The sequence below is a fragment of the Pinus tabuliformis genome, chromosome 7, assembly GCF_031772625.1.
Source record: "Pinus tabuliformis cultivar Carrire ecotype Pingquan chromosome 7, CPIR1, whole genome shotgun sequence".
In the NCBI taxonomy this organism is placed as follows: Eukaryota; Viridiplantae; Streptophyta; class Pinopsida; order Pinales; family Pinaceae; genus Pinus; species Pinus tabuliformis.
The window spans coordinates 1,992,754,768-1,992,778,891 of NC_142293.1; the positions used below are offsets into that span (position 1 = coordinate 1,992,754,768).

The 24,124-nt window shown below is 39.9% G+C and overlaps 1 protein-coding gene across 2 annotated transcripts in view; it reads right to left on the reverse strand.

The window, feature by feature from the left end:
- The window catches only part of LOC149256452 (omega-amidase, chloroplastic-like), a 194,806-nt gene that overhangs the window by 132,468 nt on the left and 38,214 nt on the right, over positions 1-24,124 (reverse strand). For both annotated transcript variants that reach the window (XM_089460750.1, XM_089460749.1), the window contains exons 3-4: positions 16,724-16,948; positions 16,399-16,492 (exon numbers count right to left, since the gene is read on the reverse strand). In XM_089460750.1, coding sequence (XP_089316876.1) covers positions 16,399-16,492; positions 16,724-16,948 — 319 coding nt within the window. The remainder of the gene's footprint in view (positions 1-16,398; positions 16,493-16,723; positions 16,949-24,124) is intronic.

The window sequence follows — 24,124 nt, forward strand, 5'->3', positions numbered from 1 at the left end:
CATAAATTCACTAATTATGGACACACTTAAAAAATGTTGAAGAAGGTGTTAGTGTCAGTCAGTTCAGCCTATCACCAATGACCAAATATGCTCTTACAAGGTGTTGTTAGGGTGTGAAGTCAATTTTTTGTCATTTCAATGAATCTTCAAATAAAAATTTGGTCATTGGTTGTTGTGTCTAGGTCACTGCTGCTCCCTTCACTTATTCATGGTCTTCATCACTCATCATGTTCATTGTCTTCTTCGAGATACATATCTTTATTTAAGTGTCTTGGGTCATGAAACGGTTAAATTCCTCATTTTAGGTCATGGTCTAGGGTTTCACTTCATGTGTCATCATGATACCATATGCTGCCAAAAACATGTCCATCATGTGATTAAGTGGGTAAAGGGAGTAGGCAACTTAGGGAAAGCAAAATAAAGGTAAAGGTAATGTTTTATTTCAAATAAGACAATGTTGCAGTACACTACCTTACCTCATCATTTCTCATAGGGACATGTTTGCTTCAAAATATGTTTCTGACAAAATGGAGAATAATTTTGCAAAATTGAAAGAGGATTTTGTCCACTATAGCCCAAGGAACAAAAACCTCCTTCAGTTTATGCACAGGTGTTATGATTGGAAAGAAATTCCCAAAATACACTTGCTACGGGAGAGTTAATGCACTTTTGGAAAGCTTGACTTCAAGACGGTTTTTCAGGGGTTTGGAGCTGGTTTTCACAGTTTTTAAGGACTCTATTGTGTAGCAGACATCCTAAGCTTTCCAATGGTACCTTCAGATCATGATTTGGATTAGTGGAAGGCATCCAAAAGTGCTCTACAAGTTGGAGCTTCTCTTTTGTCAGAAAAAACCCTGAGTTTTTGGAGTGACCTTGGGAAAATCATTTTTCCTCCCTCATGGAGTATCCCAATTACATTCTTGAGGTGTCCATCTTATAGCAGACTTCAAGAGCTTTCCAACGAGCTATCAAGCTCTCAATTTGGAGCAGTTTAAGGCCTCCAAAAGTGGTTTGGAAGATGGCGTTGCGCTTCTGTGAGTAGGAACACTACGCTGCGCACAGGACAGAGTGCCCAGAAATCCTTCAAAACTCTCCCAAATCTCAATTTTTCACTTCCAAGCTTGATTTTATTGACTTCTAAGCCAAGGGACAAGTAAGTACACCATCATTATCCCTCTTTTGATTTTCCAAATTCATCTCATGTCAATGATTCTTCAAGTTAGGGTTTGTAGTGAAATTTGCATGGGAAATGATAGGGTGAAAATGGCCATCTTTATTTTTGGTTTCTAAAACATGTAAAATGGTTTCCTACACCTGCATACATGTTTAATAAACCATTTAACCATTCAATTCACCTCAAAAAAAAGTTTTACCCCTCAAAAAGTAAAACCCTAACTCATTCCTAGAGGTTTTTGGGCATTTTTCATTACAAACCCTATTTTTCCTCCTTGCAAGCAGATCACTCTTCCACTGTTTCTTCACTAATTTTCATCAACTTCCAAAGTTCATATCCACCTTTTTCAAACCTCCTCTATCATTTTGTCAAAATCCACCTTCACATCACTTCATTTCCATTCATACCTCACAGTTTATTTTTCATTCAAATGGAGGTGGGGTCATCTAGCAAAGCAGTGGAGAAGACTCAGCTACCCAAACCTGAAGTGATTAAAGTGTATAAGAAAGGGCAAAGGCTTGTGTTTTCTTCTCACAAAGAGAAAGGGGCCAAGCCTTCTTCATCGACAAAGCAAGAATCGGCAACAAAGGATAAAGACACAGTAGAACATGAGTTTGAACTAATTGATCCAGAGACTGAAGATCAGACCACAAACATGAGACAAACTATCAAGGATAAGGACTACCAAATCAAGGAGTTGGCGATCAATTTGGAAAGGGAAAATTATGTTATATCATTCCTTGAATAGGAAAACAGTCAACTCAAAGCAAAGGAGTTGATACTAGAAAAGGAAAAAGCCAAGTTAATGCAACAAATCGGCAAAGGTAAGGAGATCACGACATCAAGCGCGCCTAAAGCATCAGAGGTGAGAGGAAAAAGGAAAAAGGAAAAGACCAAGAACAAGAGGCCTCAAGAAAGCTTTGCAAGAGGAACAAGAACAAATTCTGCTTAATTAGGACCTTGATCTAGAAGAAAGGATTGCCCTAGAGATTCATCAAGATAAAGAATATTGGCTTAATAGGGTGAATGAACACTTGGAGAAGCTTCTTGAGAAGGCAAACAGAGACAATCAATTGCTTAGACACATGGCGCATCACTATCAAGCTCAAAACATGATCGCCAATGTCAAGGTAAAAGTTTAAAACTAGCATTTTGGACCATATTTTGACGGGCGCTGCGCTTCTGGAGTGACCTTGGGAGAAAGAATTTTTTAAGGTCTTCCCATGCTGCAAATTCAGAAATTCAAACTATTATGGAAACTAGACTTGAAGGGCTAGTTGACCGTTCTCTCAGATTTGCATTTTGACCCCTAGAAGGCACCTAAAAATCAGCTCAAAGTCAGCGTTGCGCTTCTGCACTTTCTGTGTTTTTATTTGGAAAATTTCACTATGTAAAATTTCTAGTTTCTAGTCTGACTTGGTCAAAGTCAAGATTCTCTATGTAATGGCACTAGTTACAAGGCTAGGTGATGTAGGCATGAATAAATGTACATCATAGGTTGTTTTTTATGTTTATTAAGCCTCATAAAGGAATAAAACTCCTAAACAAACTCTTCATGAAGTGTTTGAGTTTCACCTTCTCACTCTCACCTGTTGGTTGAGAGAATCTTGGAGTCAGTTCCTCCACCAAGGAATTCGACTCCTGAAGGTGGGCAAGTGGTCTAGGAGAGTCTATATGTATCATTTCTCCTCAGGAGAAGAGGGTTGAACTTTTTGTGAAGGAGGCTTGCATTGTAATCATCTTTCAGCTAATACAGATACAAGTTGCAGCTATTTTCAAGGAACTCTAGCCCAATGAGTTCATGGTGCTTGTACTTCATTCTTTTTGTTTTCTCATGGTCTAAACATCTTTATCTACATTATATCTCTTCTTTCTATGAATGCCTTTGAGACAAAATACTCAGAATTCTTTTTTTTCAAGCTTCGTTATCTGGTTTTCATAGTTATGTGTTTTGTCCTCCTAAGCTAATGAAATCATGTTTATTTATGCTCATTAGTTTCTTCCACACTGTATCCTCTATACTACACTAACAAATACTCAAATTACACCATGGCTTCTGACATCTAGCTCCTTCTTATGTTTGCTCCTGTATTCCCAAAGCCTAGACCTACTTGTGGCTCCAAACCCTAAGTTCAGCAAATCCTTAAAAAACCGAATTTTCACAAACAAACAAACAAATACAAATATCTAGCCTAAAATTCATTTGCTTTAAATTCATATCACTCATAAGAGACTTAGAGAGATCCCTCTCATGCTCAATAGGGCTAGCTACTGAGCTGAAGTGGTTTGAGGTTACCCTTGTCAATTTCCTTTTCAGCCTAGGAGATTGTAAGGACTAACGAAAGGTAACTGGGTTCGGTCTTCATAAATTGTATTTGAGTCATAATATGTATTTATCAAAAGAAAGAAAAAGGAAATTATTATTATTATTATTATTATGACTTATTAAAGCATGGGTTTCATGATTGGGTCATCATGTTATAGGTCAAAGTCCCCATTAAGGACTTCTAGGTTTTGTCTTGAGTCATTAGAGTCATTGTCCATTTTATGAGACCTTTCTTGGGCCTTTGAATCATGTAAAAAGAATTATTATTGAGTAAAATAAGTCATTTGTCACCTCCAAACCAAGTCGACCCTTACCTGATGAAGTTGGCCAACATTAGGGCAATTCGACCCACAGAAAAAGGTACATATAGAAGTGTAGTTCGATTCATTTGGAGTATCACTCACACAAGTTCGATATCCAAGAGAAGGAAGCAAAAGAATACAAAATTGTAGAAGAAATACAAGGAGATTTGCTAGAAAAGGAAATCAAAGTTTATGGGTTGTTTCTCTCTCCCACGTGTGAATTCACTGGGCTATTTGCTGGAAGGTTGAAGTGTTTCATCAAGGTCGAGATTTTGTTGCTGCATCTAGGTCGAAATTATGTTGTTGCTTCTAGGTCGAAGTGTTGTTGCTACTACGTCAAAGTTGCTACTAGGTCAAAGTTTCTGCCCCTGCTTCAAGATCGAAATTCTTCTACTGCAAGACCGAAGTTCTTGGTCAAAGTTGTTGCTGAAGGGGTGGGCTGACTTGGTGATTGGAGGAAGCTTGTGTCTAGGTCAAGGAGTCTTGGATCATCTTGTGAAACTATTAAAGGAACAGTTGTTGACTGGGTTTTCCCCTAGATAATGGTTTTGCCCGAGTTGTCTACCTGCATCTGGTGTCTTTGATCTTCGTGTTATAATTTTGGTAATTGTTTGATGAACTAAGATAAAAGAAGAACACAAGAAAGTTAATAATAACATAAGAATCTCACACGTAATTATCAACATAAAGAAAAAAATTCTGCCTTTCTGATTTTCCAACATGGTATCAGAGCTAAGGTGAAGAAGAAGAAAAAAAAGAAGGCAACCTGAAGATCTATTGAAAGAAGTTTTAAGAATTTTGAATAAGGGTCATCAAGGAAAAGGATCATATAATGGGTCAAACCTACTATCTTCAAGAACCATGTCTAACTCATTGAAGGGAGAAAACAAATTAGGAGCATACAATTACAGGGCATGAAAAAAGAGGATAGATTTCATCCTCGAGAAGAATAAAGTCTTGGATCTAGTCAAAGGAAAAGTAAAGAAGTCCACAAATGAATCAAGTGATGCAAAAAAAGGAAAAGTATAGAGAAACAGAGATATTGGCCATGACTCTAATGGTGGATGGAATAAAGGATAAACTCATCCCATATATATCCAACATAGATTCCGCTCAAGAAATGTATGAGGCCTTATCCAAATTGTTCACAATCAAGAATCTTGGCCAAATTGCAAGTCTTAAGAATGAACTAAGGACAATGAAGATGAGAAAGGATGACACAGTGGCATCCTTCTTTGTAAAAATAGCTAGAATCAGAGATGATCTCCAGGCAATATATGAGATAGTACCTGAAAAGGAGCTTGTAATCACTGCACTTCTAGGATTATCAACATCTTGGAGTGCCTTTTCATCAGGTATCAATAGTTGGAAGGAAACTCCTACATTCGAACAATTATGGAATGCATGTACTCAAGAAGAAATCAGAATTTCATTAGTAAGCAACAAAGAGAATGAAGAGGAGAAATGTTCAAATGCCTATTCCGCACATCACAAGAATAAAGGAACCTTCAAGAAGTATAAAGGACCCAAAAGGAAGGTAGACCTATCCAAGATAGAATGCTACAATTGTCACAAGATAGGTCACTATAGAAATGATTGTCCTGAAAATCAAAGGAATAAAAAGAGAAACAGGGATCAAGCAAATGTTGTCGTAGAAGGATCTCCAAAGAAGAACAAGTTCGAAGAATCAGAAACAAGGGACTTACACTACTAAGTCCTCTACTCTAAAGTTTTGTATTATTTTCCTTTATGCTTTTATTTCTAGTACTTGTAGGTTTAACATGCTTTGGAAAAATATTTTTGAATTATTTTGATAAAGTTATAGGTACCCCTCGAGATTGGATTGAGAGGGAGCCCTCACCATTTTTCAGAGATAAGTATCTTATTCCTCGTATTATCCTTTTATATTTGGTTTCTTTCTCTTATCTAGATGTATTTGTATTAAATACTAATAACATTTATTTTCATATTTTTCTTGTTTAGGAAAGGCTTGCTAAATGCTCAAAGAGAAGACCTCAGAAGACAAAGCATGATAGATGCTCTATTGGAATTGATGTCCTATAAAGTTTGTCTACTAAAACAACTCAAAGTTATGTCTTAGACCATAAGCTTTGTTCTCTTTGTGATAAAGGTATATTCATTCATCCTAATAAATATGCTTTACATTACTAACAATCATTATGTCTAGGACCTTTGAATCTTAAAAATTCTTGTTTGGGTGATTAATCATTAGATTAAATCCACCCTCGTTAAAACATCATGTTTGTGGGACCCTAATAGATTCTTTGTAAACCTAACCTAAGGATATGTCAATACTAATGTGAAAAACCCTAGTCTACTTAGGGTTACTAATGAAATCTAGAAAAATACTATTCTTTTAATGTTTTGGGTTTTGATGATAATGTCATGTTTAGTATTGTTATGGAAACCATAGTCCTTTATGGTTGGATGGTAATAGATTCCTAGACCTTGAGGCATTGGTAAATTAGGATTTATGAACAAAACCCTTATAATATCTAGAGTAAGCTCCCACAAATGAAACCCTAGGTGTATGTTCGTCCCCCTGATCAAAACCTTAGCCTAATCAAGATTGTTATATGTCTAACTTTAATATATATTGATATTTGTGTCTTGGGTTTATCTAATATATGTTGCTATGATATGCTTGTGCATGATTATGAAATCCTAGATATGTATATGTGCGAACCTAATTATTGATGTTCATAAGCTCTAGGGTTTATAACTAAGCCCTAGTCGAAGTTTGACATTCTAGGAAATGATGTGATGATAAAATCTAGGGTGTACAAAAAGGTTGGTCAAGTTGCTAAAAACTTAGTTTGTGTTGTGATTGGTTTTGATTGTTGAAGCTTAGTGTATCATGTATGGAATTTAGGGTTTGCATTAAATACTAGTAGAAGTCTAACATATGAATTCTAAAGTTCTTGGATGCATTGTAGAACTATACTTGTTTGAATTGCTTCTAGGGTTTGCAATATATTATATATAGTAGAGTTTGTCATATCTCTAAAAGAAATATTGAGGCCTTAGATATAATGACACTGATACCTTGATAAGTCACTGGTGTGATCTAGGGTTTGTAACAAAACTCGAGCAAGAAGTTGAATTTTAAAAGTATGTGTTTCTTGTTGATTATGAACCTAACTAAGTTTAGGTATTTGATATATAAAGTCTAATACTTCCATTCATGCTTCTATATCTGTATTTGGTTGTACTTGTTGTTTAAGTTGTGCAAGCACATAATCTTCAAGATGTTGAAGATATTTGTAAGTAAAGTTGATTTGATTGATAAGCATGATAAAGGAAGTTATATGAATCAAGATGACTCTGATAAGAAGGGATGAAGCCATGAAAGATTCTTCGATGATATGGAAAAGAAGTTGATCTCCCTAAGTTAAGAGGGAGCCTGGATAGAAGAAATCTCCCAAGAGGGAGGGCATATCATAGTCATGATGGGTACCTTGAAGAAGGAATTGGAGAATGTATATTGGGATGCTATTGAAAGAAGGAAAGCAGGATTCAATTGTAGAATATGTTGTTGCATGTAAAGTGGGAAAGGAAGTTGTATGGTTGAGAAACTTCTGTCAAGATTCGTTTGGGAAGTCTCTAAGTCCTACTGTGATAAATTATGAAGCAACATCAGGATGTTTGAAGACCCCGAAGGTTTGTGTTTACTTTTGTATTTGAATGTTTGTTACTAATTGGGGTTGTGATTGTTCAGGTAAATCTCTCGAAGTTTTGGAAGCATGCTTGATGTTACCGATCTGTTTGATCGGGAGAGATTTGTTGAGGCATTGTGTGTAATATATAATGCCTGAGAAGACATCTAGTCGGCCTATGTGTTGATTTCTAGTTCCCGAAGTAGGGAGGATGGCGTTGGTCAAAGAGCTCTGACCTTGCATTACACACCTAGTTCCCTGGGTTGATGGTTAGCAAGTAAGCTTGATGGTACCTAGAGTGGCTGAAAGCTTTAGTCCATCTTAGTCCCACTAGGATAGATTGCCTGGTCAGGAATTTAGTCTGTGGCACTGTGTGTGCCTAAACTCTTCATGGTTCATGTGTTTTGAGATCTTCCATGTACTTGTATATATATATGTGTGTAATCATGAATACCTTCCTAGTTAAGAGGGAGTGTTGAAGAATGTAACTAGGTACGATCTTCATAAATTGTATTTGAGTCAATATATATTTATCGAAAGAAAGAAAAAGGAAATTTTTATTATTATTAATATGACTTATTAAAGCATGGGTTTCGTGTTTGGGTCATCATGCTATAGGTCAAAGTCCCAATTGAGGACTTCTAGGTTTTGCCTTGAGTCATTAGAGTCATTGTCCATTTTATGACACCCTTCTTAGGCTTTTGAATCATGTAAAAAGAATTATTATTGAGTAAAATAAGTCATTTGTCACCTCCACACCAAGTCGGCCCTTACCTAATGAAGTCGGCCTACATTAGGGCAATTCGATCCACAGAAAAGGGTATATATAGAAGTGCAATTCGATTCATGTGGAGTATCACTCACACAAGTTCGATATCCAAGAGAAGGAAGCACAAGAATACAAAATTGCAGAAGAAATAGAAAAAGATTTGCTGGAAAAGGAAATCGAAGTTTTTGGGTTGTTTCTCTCTCCCATGTGTGAATTTACTGGACTATTTGTTGGAAGGTCGAAGTGTTGCGTCAAGGTCGAGTTTCTGCTGCTACATCTAGGTCAAAATTTTGTTATTACTTCTAGATTGAAGTGTTGTTGCTACTAGGTCAAAGTTTCCGCTGTTGCTTCAAGATCGAAGTTTTGCTGCTACAAGATCAAAGTTCTTGGTCGAAGTTGCTGCTGAAGGGAAGGCCTGACTTGGTGATTGGATGAAGTTTGTGTCTAGGTCAAGGAGTCTTGGATCATCTCGTGAAACTATTAAAGGAAGAGTTGTTAACTGGGTTTTCCCCTAGATAGGGGTTTTTCCCTAGTTGTCTGCCTGCATCTGGTGTCTTTGATCTTCGTGTTATAATTTTGGTAATTTCTTGATGAACTAAGATAAAAGAAGACACAAGAAAGTTAATAAAAACATAAGAATATTACAAGTAATTATCAACATAAAGAAAATATTTTTTCCTTTCTGATTTTCCAACAAAAAAGGCAGTCTTCTGAAAAAGCAAAAAAGCATAAGTACAAATTTTGGCCAACTGACATACTGGCCCACAATTACAAAAAAAGCAAAAAGCAAAAGAAGATGTGACATTTCAGATTTGAGTGAAATGGGTCCTGTTGGACTCGCCTTCTCGCTAAGATCGAGAAAATGTAGTCAAGTCTAATGTGTGTGCCCCTTACAGTCTGAATATCCAAAAAAGAGGAACTGCACAAATTAGCAGTTTCCTAAAAGCTAAACGAAATTGAACATGAAAGCTTGTCTAATCGATGGTTATGCCATGAAGCGTCTAGTAATAGACCAATATCACTGAGTCTCACTAGATCTCAACCCTTCAGTAACAAGAAGTGCTATTGGGGTTAACACCTCCCCAGCAAAACCCCACCATGATAACAACAAAACATAAATCCCAACCAAGGGGTTATTACATCAAAAGTAACTATCCAACCTTTGGAAAAAAGTTAGATCACCATCAAATCATATGTAGTACCCCCACTTCTAACTCAAACTTAGGAAATAACAAATCAATGAGGGTACTGACATCATTAAACACATTTTCCCCTAGTTGATATCTAACAAATGTTACATAATAAAGATTAAATCACACAGGGAAATCCCACAAAGACAATGTATCCCCCCATAGCAACCCCATAAGAGAAGGAGAAATTAAAAAATGCTAACCAATCCATTCATCAAGTATATTCACCATCACACATCCAAAATATGATGCCAACATCCCACATCCACCCACCAAGTCACTACGAAATATCAACATCGATGTCATGAAATATCTACCTCCTACCACCATCGTCATCTAACCCCCTAGGGGTCTAGAAACCATCATCCATTTACAAGATAAGCATATATTCCATAGCACCATAATGATATAGTATGCTCCACATCCATCAAAACTACAACTCAGGGGTGATCAACAAGGCAAGCACATGTAGGAAGATCACCAAGAAACAAGCACAATCATCCAACCAAGGAGAAATGAGACTCCCCCGACCAAAGACTTTCATCAAATGATATCATGCCATGAAGATAAGGGAATTCATAAAGATGACTCCCCCCCCCCCAAAGTCAGTCCAATAGCTCCAAGGAATCAATAGAAAATTTCCATAAATGTTAGGAAAATCACAAAGCGGAACCTCAAACAATACGAGGCATAACAAATCTCAAAAGTATATAAGTGTTTGCTCTCTCCCTCACTTGGGATGGTTGGATTAGGGGACTCTTCCCTTAGAGCTTACGTGAATATTTTGACGGTAATACAAGTACAAAGGTTTCTCTCCTATGAGGTGTCTATGTTGGACTTTACTTGTTAAATGTTATTGATAGAAATACTTGCAAGGGGATATGCTTTGAAGGGGTAATGCATGAGTAATGTTAATTTTTGTAGCTTGGGAGGTACTTCGAGCCTTGAGGATCGAGGGTTTGGAGGAAGGAGCTCCACAAGTGGCCTTGTGGGCTTGAAACCCAAGCTTGGGGTTTTGCACCCATTGATGTTTGGGCCAAAACCGTGACAAGACTTTGACATGTGATGGATAGAGATGATAGAGGATGTCGAGACGAATCCAACACATCAAGAATCATCGAATTTTGAGTTGTCAAAGTGGAGTTATGAATTTTTGAAGTTTACATGTGGGTTTGTGCACCATAATACAAGTCGGCCTTGTTGTTGGAGAGCCAAAGAGTGGGCTAGACATTGCACATGAGACATGTATAAATAAGAGTTGTTGGGAGGTCATTTAGACATATCCCAAGGTACATCAATCACCACAAGGAGCTCTGAAATATAGTGTGAGTTTGTAGCAAGGGAGGCTAAGCTAGGTAGCCGAATTTGTGGAGATATTCTCACTATTTTAGGTGCGGATTGTAGAGAAGAAGAGCCACAGCTCTTAGCCACATTGCATGAGGCAAGAAGGATGGCTTGAGGGCAGTTTTGTGACACGTTGGAGTAGTCTTACCTTGCAAATCAGGCTGCAGACTATAGGTGAGTTTAATTTGTTTTGCGCATGGTTTTGGGGTGTATATCTCTGTTTACAGGGCCGTAGTGAGGGACTGCTACAACAACAGTTGGGAGGTGAAGTTTAGAGGGCCAAGAGACCTAGCAAGGCCCTCCTAACCAAGTCGCGGTCATGTCTAAGGGCAGCGAGGCAAAACAATGGTATTCTCCTTTGTTAGGCTTGTTTACAGTGCTGGAGTGGGAAGATTGCTTCAAGTCTGAATTGATTGTTGTAGGGAGCTTTGTGGAGGTGCCCAAGTCCTACAACATCACCTTGGATACTTAGGAACCTTCAGCTGAATTAAGCGGCCTACTTGGAGAAGATTAGGGCAACGATGTAGGCTTGTTGGTGTGCCCTAGCTAGACTAGTAAATGCATAGAACCCTAGGCAAGAGATCAGTAGTAGCATGCAGCAGATGGTATTTTGGCGACGAGGATGCTAGTGGAAGAGGGTCCTAGGAGAGGACATGTTGAGAAGTCTGATGGTACCCAAGAGGAGGGTTTCCTAGATGTTTGGATGCCCTAACTAGGAGCAGATGCTACAGCGGGATTGGCCACTCATGGTCTGTTGGAGGGCAACATGAGAGTGGACCAAGTGTGGACATTGAATTGAGTATTTATGGTCTGTTGGAGGACAGTGTGATAGTGCCCAAGTTGGAGCCTAGTGTGCACCATCTTCATGGACTAAGGTGGTTGCTAGAGTGGCAAAAGATGAGCTCAAGGGTTTGATCAACCAGGAGTAGTTTGAGTAGCCCTAGACTTGTGTGCGGAGAAGGACATCTACAACAGAAGAAGGGTAGTCCTCCTAGCCCGTGTTCATTGTGGGAGATGGACATCTTGCAGTGATATGTGGTAGCCTTTTGTGCCCTATGTTGGTCTTCATTGGAGCAACGCAAGAAGACCATAGTGGGTTGAAGTCCCTAAGTAGCTGAGGAGCAGCAGTGAGCAATTGTGAGTTGTGAACAACTCGACGGGAGTCTTGATGTGTTGTGCCCTTGATGGACTAAGGCACAACTAGTGGGTAGATTGGAGAGCCGAGGTTCAAGGGCCAAATGGACTTGGATCATTGATAAAGGCAGTGTTGCAGATCGGGAGCCGAAAGACTGAGCAGGTACATGGTATGACCGAGAGGAGCTGAGAGAGCGCACTACAGCCAGATGGTCAGAATATCTTATTGAGGGTAGATTGGTTGTCGATGGTTTGACACCAAGCCCCAGTTATGGATTCTTGTACTAGTGGATATTTGAGGGCCATTATCCCTAGTACGGGAGCCCTAGACTAATGTATTATTCAGTTTGATTAATATAACGAAGTTGGCTTAAAAATTGTAAAAAGTTGTCTATATTTTGTGCACTAGTAGATTTACTGTTGTTTATATTCCACTGTGCAAAGTAGTTTCGTTGTGATTCTTGGTTTGGTAGCGTCAGTGATTTAAGATTCTATCCCAGACACCAAGGTCGTGGAAAAACAACATCAACATGGTATCAAAGCATATTAATATGAGCTACTTTTAGGGACAGTGGATCAGAGTGTGCACAGCGAAGCAACTCAAAGGGAGTTGTTGGTGTGTAGATCATGGAGCAAAGGGTTCAGCTGAAGACATGGAGATGTGGTCTTGATTGGCTTCGCAACAAGATTGGCTGGGAGTTCTAGTGGATTGATGGAGAGCTTGGTGAATAACTGTTTATTGTAGGACAGATTACTGATCATGGACTTTCGTTGATTTGCCATGGACGGTTAGGGCAGCTCAAGGACTTCTTTGGCATGGACTAGATCAGTATAATTAAGATTGCTTCATGTGATGGACTACATATTAGCAGGCTAGAGTCTTCATTGGATCGTGATGTTGCATATCCAAGATTGGAGGGATTTGCACATGTGGTATTTGATCCAGGAGGATGAGTGCTTGAAGGATTGAGCCAGTGGAGATCGTGTAGGCTTAGAGGGAGTCCAACCTCAGAGGGTGCATCCCTATGGAGGTTTGGGATCTTCAGGTTCAGATGTGATGAGGCTGAGGCACTACTAAGATTGTCGGGATCATTCTATAGGGTATGTTGCAGTGATGGATGTCAAATGGGCTAGTGTCGTCAGTGTTGTTGATGGTTACTTCCTAGTCTTGGAAGTACCTCCCTCGCTAAGAGGGAGTGTTGATTTTTGTAGCTTGGGAGGTACTCCAAGCCTTGAGGATCGAAGGTTTGGAGGAAGGAGCTCCACAAGTGGCCTTGTGGGCTTGAAACCCAAGCTTGGGGTTTTGCACCCATCGATGTTTGGGCCAAAACTGTGATGAGACTTAGATGATAGAGGATGTTGAGACAAACCCAACGCATCGAGAATCATCGAATTTCGAGTTGTCAAAGTGGAGTCATGAATTTTTTAAGTTTCATGTGGGTTTGTGCACCATAATACAAGTCAGCCTTATTGTTGGAGAGCCCAAGAGTGGGCTAGACGTTGCACATGAGACATGTATAAATAAGAGTCATTGGGAGGTCATTTAGACATATCCTAAGGTACATCAATCATCACAAGGAGCTCTAAATTATGGTGCGAGTTTGTAGCAAGGGAGGCTGAGGTAGGTAACCCAGTTTGTGGAGATATTCTCATTGTTTTGGGTGCGTATTTTAGAGAAGAAGAGTCGCATCTCTTAGCCACATTGCAAGAGGCAAGAAGGATGGCTTGAGGGCAGTTTAGTGACACATTGGAGCAGTGTTACCTTGCAGATCAAGCTGCGGACTACAGTGAGTTTAATGATTGTTTTGTGCATGGTTTTGAGGTGTATATCTCTGTTTACAGGGACGCAATGAGCGACTGTTATAGCAATAGTTGGAAGGTGAAGTTTAGAGGGTCGAGAGGCCTAGAAAGGCCCTCCTAACCAGGTGGTAGTCATCTCTAAGGGCAGCGAGGCAAAACAGGGGTATTCTCCTTGTATGTTAGGCTTGTTTAGAGTGTTGGAGTGGGCAGATTGCTTCAAGAACAAGTTGATTGTTGTAGGGAGCTTTGTGGAGGTGCCCAAGTCCTACGACATCACCTTGGATACCTAGGAACCTTCAGCTGAAGTAAGCGGCCTGTTTGGAGAAGATTAGGGCATTGGTGTAGGGTTGTTAGTGTGTCCTAACCAGACTAGTACATGCATAGAACCCTAGGCAAGAGATCACCAGCAACATGCAGCGAATGGTCTTTTGGTGATGACGATGCTAGTGGATGAGGGTCCTAGGAGAGGACATGTTGAGAAGTTTGTTGGCAGCCATGAGGAGGGTTTCCTAGATGTTTGGATGCCCTAACTAGGACCAGATGCTACAGCAGGATTGGCCACTCGTGGTCTATTGGAGGGCAGTGTTAGAGTGGACCAAGTGTGGACTTTGGATTGGGTATTTATGGTCTGTTGGAGGACAACGTGATAGTGCCCAAGTTGGAGCCCGGTGTGCACCATCTTCATGGACTTAGGTGGTTGCTAGAGCAGCAAAAGATGAGCTCAAGGGTTTGATCAGCCAGGAGAAGTTTGAATAGCCCTAGACTTATGTGTGGCGAAGGACATCTACAGCAGAAGAAGGGCAGTCCTCCTAGCCCATGTTCATTGTGGGAGATGGACATCTTGCAGCAATAGGTGGCAACCCTTCGTGCCCTGTGTTGGTCTTCATTGGAGCAGCGCAAGAAGACCATAGTGGGTTGAAGTCCCTAAGTAGCTGAGGAGCAGTAGTGGGCAGTTGTGAGTTGTTCACAAACGGAGTTGTGAACAACTCGACATGAGTCTCAATGTGTTGTGCCCTTGATGGACTGAGGCACAAGTTACAACTAGTGAGCAAATTGGAGAGCCAAGGTTCAGTGGCCAAATGGACTTGGATCGTTGATAGAGGCAGTGGTGGAGATTGGGAGCCGAAGGACCCGACAAGTACATGGTACGACCGAGAGGAGCTGAGAGAGCGTGCTACAATCAGATGGTCAAAGTATCTTGTTGAGGGTAGATTGATTGTCGATGGATTGACACCAAGCCCCAGTTTTGCATTCTTGTACTAGTGGATATTTGAGGGCCATTATCCCTGGTACGGGAGCCCTAGACTAATGCATTATTCAGTTTGATTAATATAACGAAGTTGGGTTGAAAATTGTAAAAATTAGTATATATTTTGTGCACTAGTAGATTTTATATTGTTTATATTCCACTGTGCAAAGTAGTTTCGTTGTGATTCTTGGTTCGGTAGTGTTAGTGATTTAAGATTCTATCCTAGACACCAAGGTCATGAAAAAACAAGTAAGACTGTACCTATCTTCTTAAATTTGAGTTGTTGCAACTTACCTCTTAGAAGTGTCTTGAGAGTAGTTGATTTCCCTTTCAATACCTTTGATGTTTTATTTGATGGAAATGTCATTGTCACACTCAAATTTCTTAATGTGAGATGGCTGGAATTTACTTTTTCCATTTGACAAGCACACACCAAACTATCCTTAGAGGTTCTCTTTAAATGGGTCCTCCAAGTATATTTCACATTAGCAAATTAAGGACAATTGTAGATTTGTTCATTCCAGCTCTTTCATGTCTTAATTGTACGTAAGAGCATCACTCATAGTTTCATCCTTTGAGTCAATGCCCAGTGAATAGGCACTAGGCTTGATCTACCCATCATCTTTTCATTTTCCTTTATACAACATTTGTTTTGTTAAATCCCCTCTTGATTTCACCTTGACCTCTTATTGTCTAAGCTTTAGCAATCCTACATTAGGGAAGCCCCCCTTGAGTTAGAGAAGAGCCAACCTAAAGAGTGGTTGAGGGTTATTGTGGTGACAATAAATAACCTCTCCAAGTTGCCCATAGGCTAGCAATGCTCTTTTCGACTTTAAATTGAAGTGTTAGTTTACAAAGTAACGGGACCTATGTGTACAAGTTTGACCAGGTCAGCCTCAACGACTCCCTATCATTAATAAATAATAATAAATGAGCAAAGGATGGTCTTTGCTATATTACAAATACATTAATGATGCATATGACTGGGCTGTAGCCACATATGAATATTAAACCCATAATTCCAACATACTGGACCTTTAGACTTCAATACTGTGCATACCTCCGTTGATTATTCAGCACACTGCACAATTTCCTTCTAATAACAAATTTATCAAAATTTAATCACAGTAATTAGGTACATACCCTAAAATTGTATCCCCTGTTCAAAATAACATCTGTTTCCAATTGACAAATTAATTTTACTCTAGAAGTACAAAATTCAAAACTATGAAACCTGCATCCAACAACCAGTATAGTAGTGAATTGCAGTATTGCTACATTAGCAAAAATTTAAAATACATACTTTGCTGCACACTCCAAATTCTTCTACATAGCACACATCAACAATGAAAGAAAGTGTGTACCTACCAAGAAGTTTTGAATTCTGCATAGCTTTACAATATCATAACCTAATGGAATAAAAATTGAAATACCTGTGTCTACAATTGTCGGGGTATTGCCAGCTGTAAGTGTTTTGGATTCCATAAAGGAAATCTTTCCAGGAATATCAATGTCAAAAAGATGTATCTGCAAATGAACAATGTAAATTTCTATGAGTCTCTTCTTTTGCCTGAAAGTTTAAATGAATGATTTTGTTTCACTCATAGATACATTTTTCTTCACATCAACAGTAAAAAACTCTAGTCTTCAATTCACATTTGTGTTGTCATATATCCTTATATACAAGAATTCTGGAATCCAAGTGAAACAAAGAATAGACAACTTTCTTTGGAATTTTTTAACGCTCTTAAGACCTACCTTTCTGTGTTTAGCTTTCAGTTCTCCATCTTTTCCAAATACACAACACGTGTTGTAGAGGTGATCACCACTGCGTTCCGAAATTGATCCACCAACTATTGTGATCCCTTTGCTACGAGCAACTTCAGAAAGCATGGATGTTGAAGGAGATGCACTTCCACCAGCATCTATGTCTTCAGCATATACTGGAAAACTAGCATTTGAATATGGACCATTCCATATCTCCTGTCACACAATCCCATCAAAAGAGAGACAGTTATTGCCAGAAAATTTCCAAATGAAACAAATGTCTGTTTGCAGTCATGAAAAGACTTTTAGAATTAACACATCAACCAGAAGTAAAATCCATCAACAATGTTCACAAAATTGCTATTTAAGCTTGAAAGTCTTTTCAGGAATCTGCAATAGCAGTTTCAAAACTTAAACCCATAGAAAAGTGAATCAGTATGAGAATATAAGATGTTAACTCCATGTTAATCCCAGACCTATAAGTGCCAAGAGAGATCAAAACTGTCTAGGTACAAACCTTTCTTCAAATTATGCACTCTAAAAGAGGGTTGCATCTCAAAAGATTTAATCCCTGTCAGCACTTGATAGATCTGGGTTAACATGGATCCATGACTGGATGGTAGAACCCCAAGATGACCGTTATCAACCTCTTCCCATAACTTGAAGAAAGGTTTGCAACTAGAGAGATTTGATGCTTCTTGGCAATAATAGATCTAGGGTTAACATGGAGTTAACAGGGATCTAATAAAATGTTTTAACTATAAGAAATTTTTCATTTGCATTTGTTTTATGTAATATATACATTGTTGACATTGAAATATTTTACTCAACATGACTATTGAAATATTTTCGTTATGACCCACATTATCCACATCAAAATGTCTTTGTTATAAATATATTTTTAGGTACACCTCCCCCTCATATCGAGAAGTAGAAAGCAAACATCAATGGCATAGAATCTCTCTCCCTCTCTCGTTAAATTCTTTATACCAGATCTGATTTATTTTACTTCAACAATTTATTAAAAAACCCAAAAAACATTTATCTCAAACATTTCTGCAATTGCACTGATAAAATAAACACATTGGTATATTAACTCTAAAATAAAATGCAGTGGAAATAATATGGAGAGATCAATCACACTACAACAGTAAATTTATACGCAACACAATCTTCCTTCATATTATTAAATTCTGGAAAATTTTGGGTTAGACCCACATAGAATACTTAAAAAAATACAACTGCTAGGAACCTGGAAACTTGGCCCCACTTGGAAAATTGGCCCCCAAAAATTGACCCTCCTAAAGTAACTTGGAGTTGGCCCTAGAGAATTGGACCTGTCTCACCAACAACTGAGCCCCCTTTCTTCTCATGTCATATGGCCCCTCCGCACTTGAGAAATCAGCTTGTCTAGATATTTCAGCCTCCTCCACAATTCGGCGCTCCTCTTCAACAACTCGATTTCCCTCTTTCTTGAACTCAACCTTCTTGAATTTCTCTTGAAATTCCCTGTTACAATTCTCCTCGCTTCTCTTTAGTCTATTCAAGCCTCTCGCTCTAGAGAAAATTGTTTTCTCCACAATTGTGTGTCTTCACCTCTCCCTTAGGCTTATTTTATAATTTCATTAAGTTAAAATCCCTAACCCTAATCTCCTAAGTGATCAATGGCTAGGATTAAATCCTAAGCCTCACTTGAGATCAACAATTGAAATTATATCTAAGTCACTTAAATAATTTTATTATTTATCCTTAGAACTTTGGCCTAATAGTCCACAATAATTAATTAGATCCATTATTGTATTTTTCCTAAGTTAACCTTGTGAAAGAAACCATAATATCACTTACTCCACCAAGCAAACACCCAAAGAGGCAATCAAATATCTTCAACATGCTAAGACACCAAGCCAATGTAGAAGACCTTCCAAGGTTGCAAAATCAACACTCCCCCCTAGCAAGGAAGGTATTATCCACCACCCGCGACCTTTATCTGTAAAACACAAACTTCCCCTTCACTAGAGACTTGGTGAGGATATCTACTACCTATTCATCTCGAGAGATGTAATGCAATCTCACAACACCTCTTTGTGTTGAATTTTGTAACTATATTCAGTCTTCATAATATTATGTAAAAAGTCAAAAAGAAAAATTGTTTTTGCCTTGGCCCATTAAGACATTTAAAAGAAAAGAAAAATGAATTTTTAAGTATGATTTTGTGTCTCCAAGTTGACCAAGTCCACCCTTTAGAAGACAAGTCGGCCTGCCCAAAGGACGTGTCCCTTTGCATGAACGAATAACTATAAATTGGCATCTATACTTCATCACTTGGCAACTATTTCACATCTCTTCTGTGGAGGACAAGATTTGGATCTGTCTGAGGCACTTATTTTTTGTGGTATCCGAACTCGTTGTGGCACTATGCTTCTGTGGTGTCCAAACTATCTATGAAACTATATTTTATGTGGCTATGTGAATTCCTGAAGGTTATATTCTTCTACTATTGTGAGAGTTGTTGAGACACTTTATTGTAGTAGCATGTGGCATTCTAAAGACAGTATTGTGGACAACCATGAGGAGGGTTGACTTGGCACTTGGATTACTGGCCAGTGTATCTCTGACTTGGATTTCTCTTGTTGACAAAAGATTTTATAAGGAAAGGATTGTTGGGTTTTCCCCTTGTGGGTTTTACCCTAGCCACTGGCCTATTTTATGGTGTCTCTTGCCTTTTTGTGCATTGTACTTATATAATTGCTCGATGACCTAATTGAATGAAGTAGATACTAAATGAAGAACATATATATCAGTCACAAGTAATTATCATGATTAGAAATTCTAGATCGCACTCGAATTTCAACACTCTGGGCCCTTTATCTAATGAAGTGGTATTTGATCTCTATGTGCTTGGACCTATCATGAAACATTGGATTCTCAGAGAGCCTAAGGCAACTCTAATTGTCACAGTGAATCACAGTGGGCCCCATCTCATGACCAAATAATCTTGTGAGCATCTCACGAAGCCATATGGCCTCACAACTCGCCGGACTCAGCGCTACGTACTCAGCCTTAGCTTAGCTAAGTGCCAATCAGTGTTGCTTCCAACTATTATACAATGAGATCATAGTTGATCCTAAGCTAAAATAACAACTTGAAGTACTCTTCATGTCCATTGCACTCTCTGCCCAGTGTAAATCTGTGTAGCCTCGCAACTTCACTCCACCAACTCTCACATATATTAGATCATACTCCATTGTACCACAAAGATACTTGAGCACATGCTTTGCTACCACCCAATGAACCCTCCTCGGTTCCACCATGAACTGACTAAGCGTGTTCACAGCAAAACAAATATTTGGCCAACTGTTGAAAAGATACATCAAGGATCCAATCAATTGTCTTTGTAAGGTGGGATCCACCAACCTCACTCCCGAAAGCACTTAGTATTGAGAAATCTATAGGGCAATGATTATAGTGATTTCTCTTCACTTGAAAATTGCTTGTGATGTCTTTTTACTTATTAGCTTTGTTACTTATTATTATATGTGTGTATCATCAAACAACTACCGAAAACAAGAAGAACAAGAACACAGAATATAGGTTGCAAGCCAGGGCCAAAACCTCTCCACTTGAGAGGAAAACCCACAAATCTCTTTTCTTCCTTATAGATTCTTCAATTAACGAATTCCAAAACCTTGAGACTGATTTCATAACCCTCCAAGACCAAGACCAACCTCTCTGTATGATGTGCTAACCTTGATCCAATCAAACCCAGTCAAATCTCTTCCAATAACACTTCTTCGACCTCCAGCTGCAGAATTTTGGCCTCCACTACAGATCTGAAATTTCAGCCCCCCCAGCAGTAGTTGTTGCCACACGTGTGAGCTTCGATCTGTATTATGAACCTTCCTTTGACCTTCGCTTGCCTTTCCCTCACTTCTAGAGCTTGAGGATGACCCTTGGTGACCTTCGCTTGACCTACTTGCCTTCTTTTCTCCAAGATCGAACTTGTAGATAGAAACCCCAAATCTGTTGCAGAAACCCTCGTTCTCCTTAGCACGCGTGAGAGAGAAATAGCCCAAACAAAGATCTTCTTCATCCTCTTCCTTCTTCGATGCTTTCTTCTTCCTTCTTCTTCGCTAGAATGAGAGATGAGTGAATGTGTCTCAAGGAGGACGAGTTCCCTCCTATATATAGGCTCTTCAAGGTGGACATGGCTCTTCCTTTTAGGCCGACTTACCAGCTGCCAGGCCGACTTGGTCTTGGAGGGTATCTGGACACCTTTTAAGACAAAAATAATTTTCTTTACAAGTTACAATGTGCCCAATGGGGTCTTCAACTTATGACAATGACTCTTTTGACTTCTTGACCTAGGACAAACCCTAGAAGCACTCAATGGGTGCTTGACCTATAAAATAAAAGACCTTGAGCATGAAACCCATGCTCCAAAAATAATAATAATAATTTTCTTTCATTTTACACTTTACAAGAATCAAAAGTACATTTCATCTTTATGAAGACCGAACCTAGTTACACATTTTTCAACACTCCCTCTTAACTAGGGAGGTATTCATATATGGTACATGGACATTCTCAATCTGAAGAGATCTCATAAGAAGAGTCGGATTGGTAACCCATTTGTTTTAGCATCATACCAACCAGCATTGTCACATAGCAACACCTTGACTAACAGCTCTATCTCTCCACAAGATAAGAGAACAATGTTGGTGAGACCAATGATTTATAGACACCATAATCATTGTCTCTCAAGGTACATACTCCACTCGGGTGTTCATAGAGTATGACCTTCTTTGGACTATTCTTATCTTGGATAGTCAGTCCTCAAAGAATATCGGTCCACGACTAGTCTCATCTTGGATGCCCTACCACATCCTCAGAGAGTATCGGATGCCAAATGCTTACACAATCCTCCATTCTGTCTTCACAAGTGAAGACAAGAATGACGTGCCTATCTCTCCCTCTCAACTAGGGAGGATATATCAACCAAATCGTTGTAACGGCTACAACCACCCTCCAAAATTTCGCCTTATCCTTGTTTTGGAGCCTCCCTTCCAACCTTCACAGCAACTTGCCTTGCTTCGTCAAGTTCACAAGCTTCAATCTCTTTCTTGCACAAAGGCAGCCTGCCGGTCATAGCTTGATCCATTCCCCTCACAGGTTGTTCACCCGGACTTGGTCCAGCTGTAGCTAAGCAGCTTCCCCTTGAAAATTGCGCATTTCTGGAGGGCAACCAGCCTTCCCTCCAGAAATTGCGCAATCCTCTCTGGCAGCCTACTGGGCTCCAAGATTGCGCAATCCTGCCTGCCAACACTCCCAGTAGGATTTGCGCAAATTTCCCCAGCAAGGCTGCTCAGCCCAGAATTTGCACAAATTTGGGCAGCAATCAGCTGCTCTGCCCAGAAATTGCGCAAATCTCCTGGGCAGTCAGCCCAGCTCCCAGCCAAAAATGCGCATTTCCTTCAAGCAGTCGAACAGCCTCTTGCATGTGCAGCTGAGTTGACCGGTTCCCTCCGGGACCGAGCAAAACAAACTTGCATGCATAGGCTACTTCTCCCAAGGCAGCATGCAAAGGAATCCCTTGTCTCAGGGATCTATGTTTAGCAGTTGGAGGTTACATGCAAGGAGCAATTTAGAAACCTCCCACCAAGTGTCGCTTCCCCTAGATTTGTGGCATGCGCGTCACAACCTTGATGTTATCAAAACTCATCAGCCGGATGCTACAGAGCTCATTCCTCACATCAACCTTGCAGCTCTGACATCCCACATCACATCTAGGAGCAGTCGGCACATTCAGCTCAGCTGTTTTGGGGTAAGCCCGCTTCCCATGCCTTGTGTTGCATTTCTGTCGCTTTTTGTGTTTTCGCTTGTGTGAGTATTGTTTGTTTGATTTCTTTGAACGCTCGTTGTCGTTTACATGTATTCTAGCTTGTCCTAGCTTTGTTTCAATTTTCGTTGTTATCTCACCGCTGTCGCATGCATGAAACTATTGCACGGACATTTGTCCAACCGCGAACTGCCTCACCCACATGCATGTTGATCTGTTTGTTGAATCTTTTATTCATGTTTTGCACGCACTGTCAATCACTTCTGCTATCACTTAGTGTCACCATGCATTTATTGTCTTAGTTGCTTTCAGTTGCCCATCGGCGAGTTGGGCCAACCTTGGCCCGGACTCTGCCTTCACCAAGGTTGCATTGCGCAATCTGGGGAAGGAAGGCTCACCTTCCTCTTCAGATTTGCGCATTCCTGCCCAGCACTGCCCTCAAAGACTACTTTGCGCATTTCTGGAGGACAATGGCTGCTTGGCCCAAGAAATTGCGTAAATTTGTCCCTAGGCCAGCAGTCCTTCCCAGATGGAATTGCACATTGCGCAATCCCAGCTGTCAGCAACCAGACTGAACTGTGCATTGCACAGTTCTAGCAGTCAGTGAGTGTCCCAGCAGCCCAGATTGTGCCTTGTGCAGTCTTGGCAGTCAGTCTCCTGACCTCCCGGCCGAAATTGCGCAACCTTCATGATCATTCACCCAAGTATGTTGCAAGTAAGTTCTCATGTTCATTTTGGTTTTCGACTGACAGATTGTTTGCCATGAGTGTTGCCATGTCTCCAGGTATTGCAGGTGTTCATCTGCCTCTCAGCAGTACAGGTACAATGGTTTCCAGGAGAGCAAAGACAAAGACACCATTCAGAGCACACTTGGGGATGCAGTCGATCAAGTGTCTATGGACTTGCCTACCCACGAAGACATCAAGTCGTTCGTAGACAAGGACAACAAGATATGATAGCAGCAGCATCATGAACAGCAGTTGAAGACAGCATACCAAATGCAATGAATGCAAGAGGAGGGTTTTTGACAACACGGAGGTGGAACAAGGTTGCAAGCTCAAGCAAATCCATTGATGATGAAAGCAATTTTGGAGACTCCGGCTATGAGGTGACGACGCGACGTGAAGATCGTGCGAAGACAGAGAATGAAGCAAAGAAGGAGTTGCATGTGCTGAAGCAGCAACTCAAGGAAGAACATGAAGTTGCACAGATAGACGAATGAGTTGCAGCAAGATCAGGAACAGCAGTGGGCGCATCGTGCGCACTCACAAATGAAATTGCGCCCGTACAAGTTAAAGATCCATCCCAGCAGCTAACACAGGGAAGACATGGTGAGAAATGATGTTGATCGCATGCAAGGGATTAAGCAGCATGCATGTCATCGAGCACACGCATGCAATTCAACACACTCACCAAGGCGAAGACAAGAAGCAAGTCCAACTGGGGCTGAACATGTACTTCGGCAAGTTGATGCGCATGACCACCAACACACACTTGAAGATCAACACAAACACTATGCATCAGTGTGTTGCCGGTTCAGCCACACCCAAGAAGAC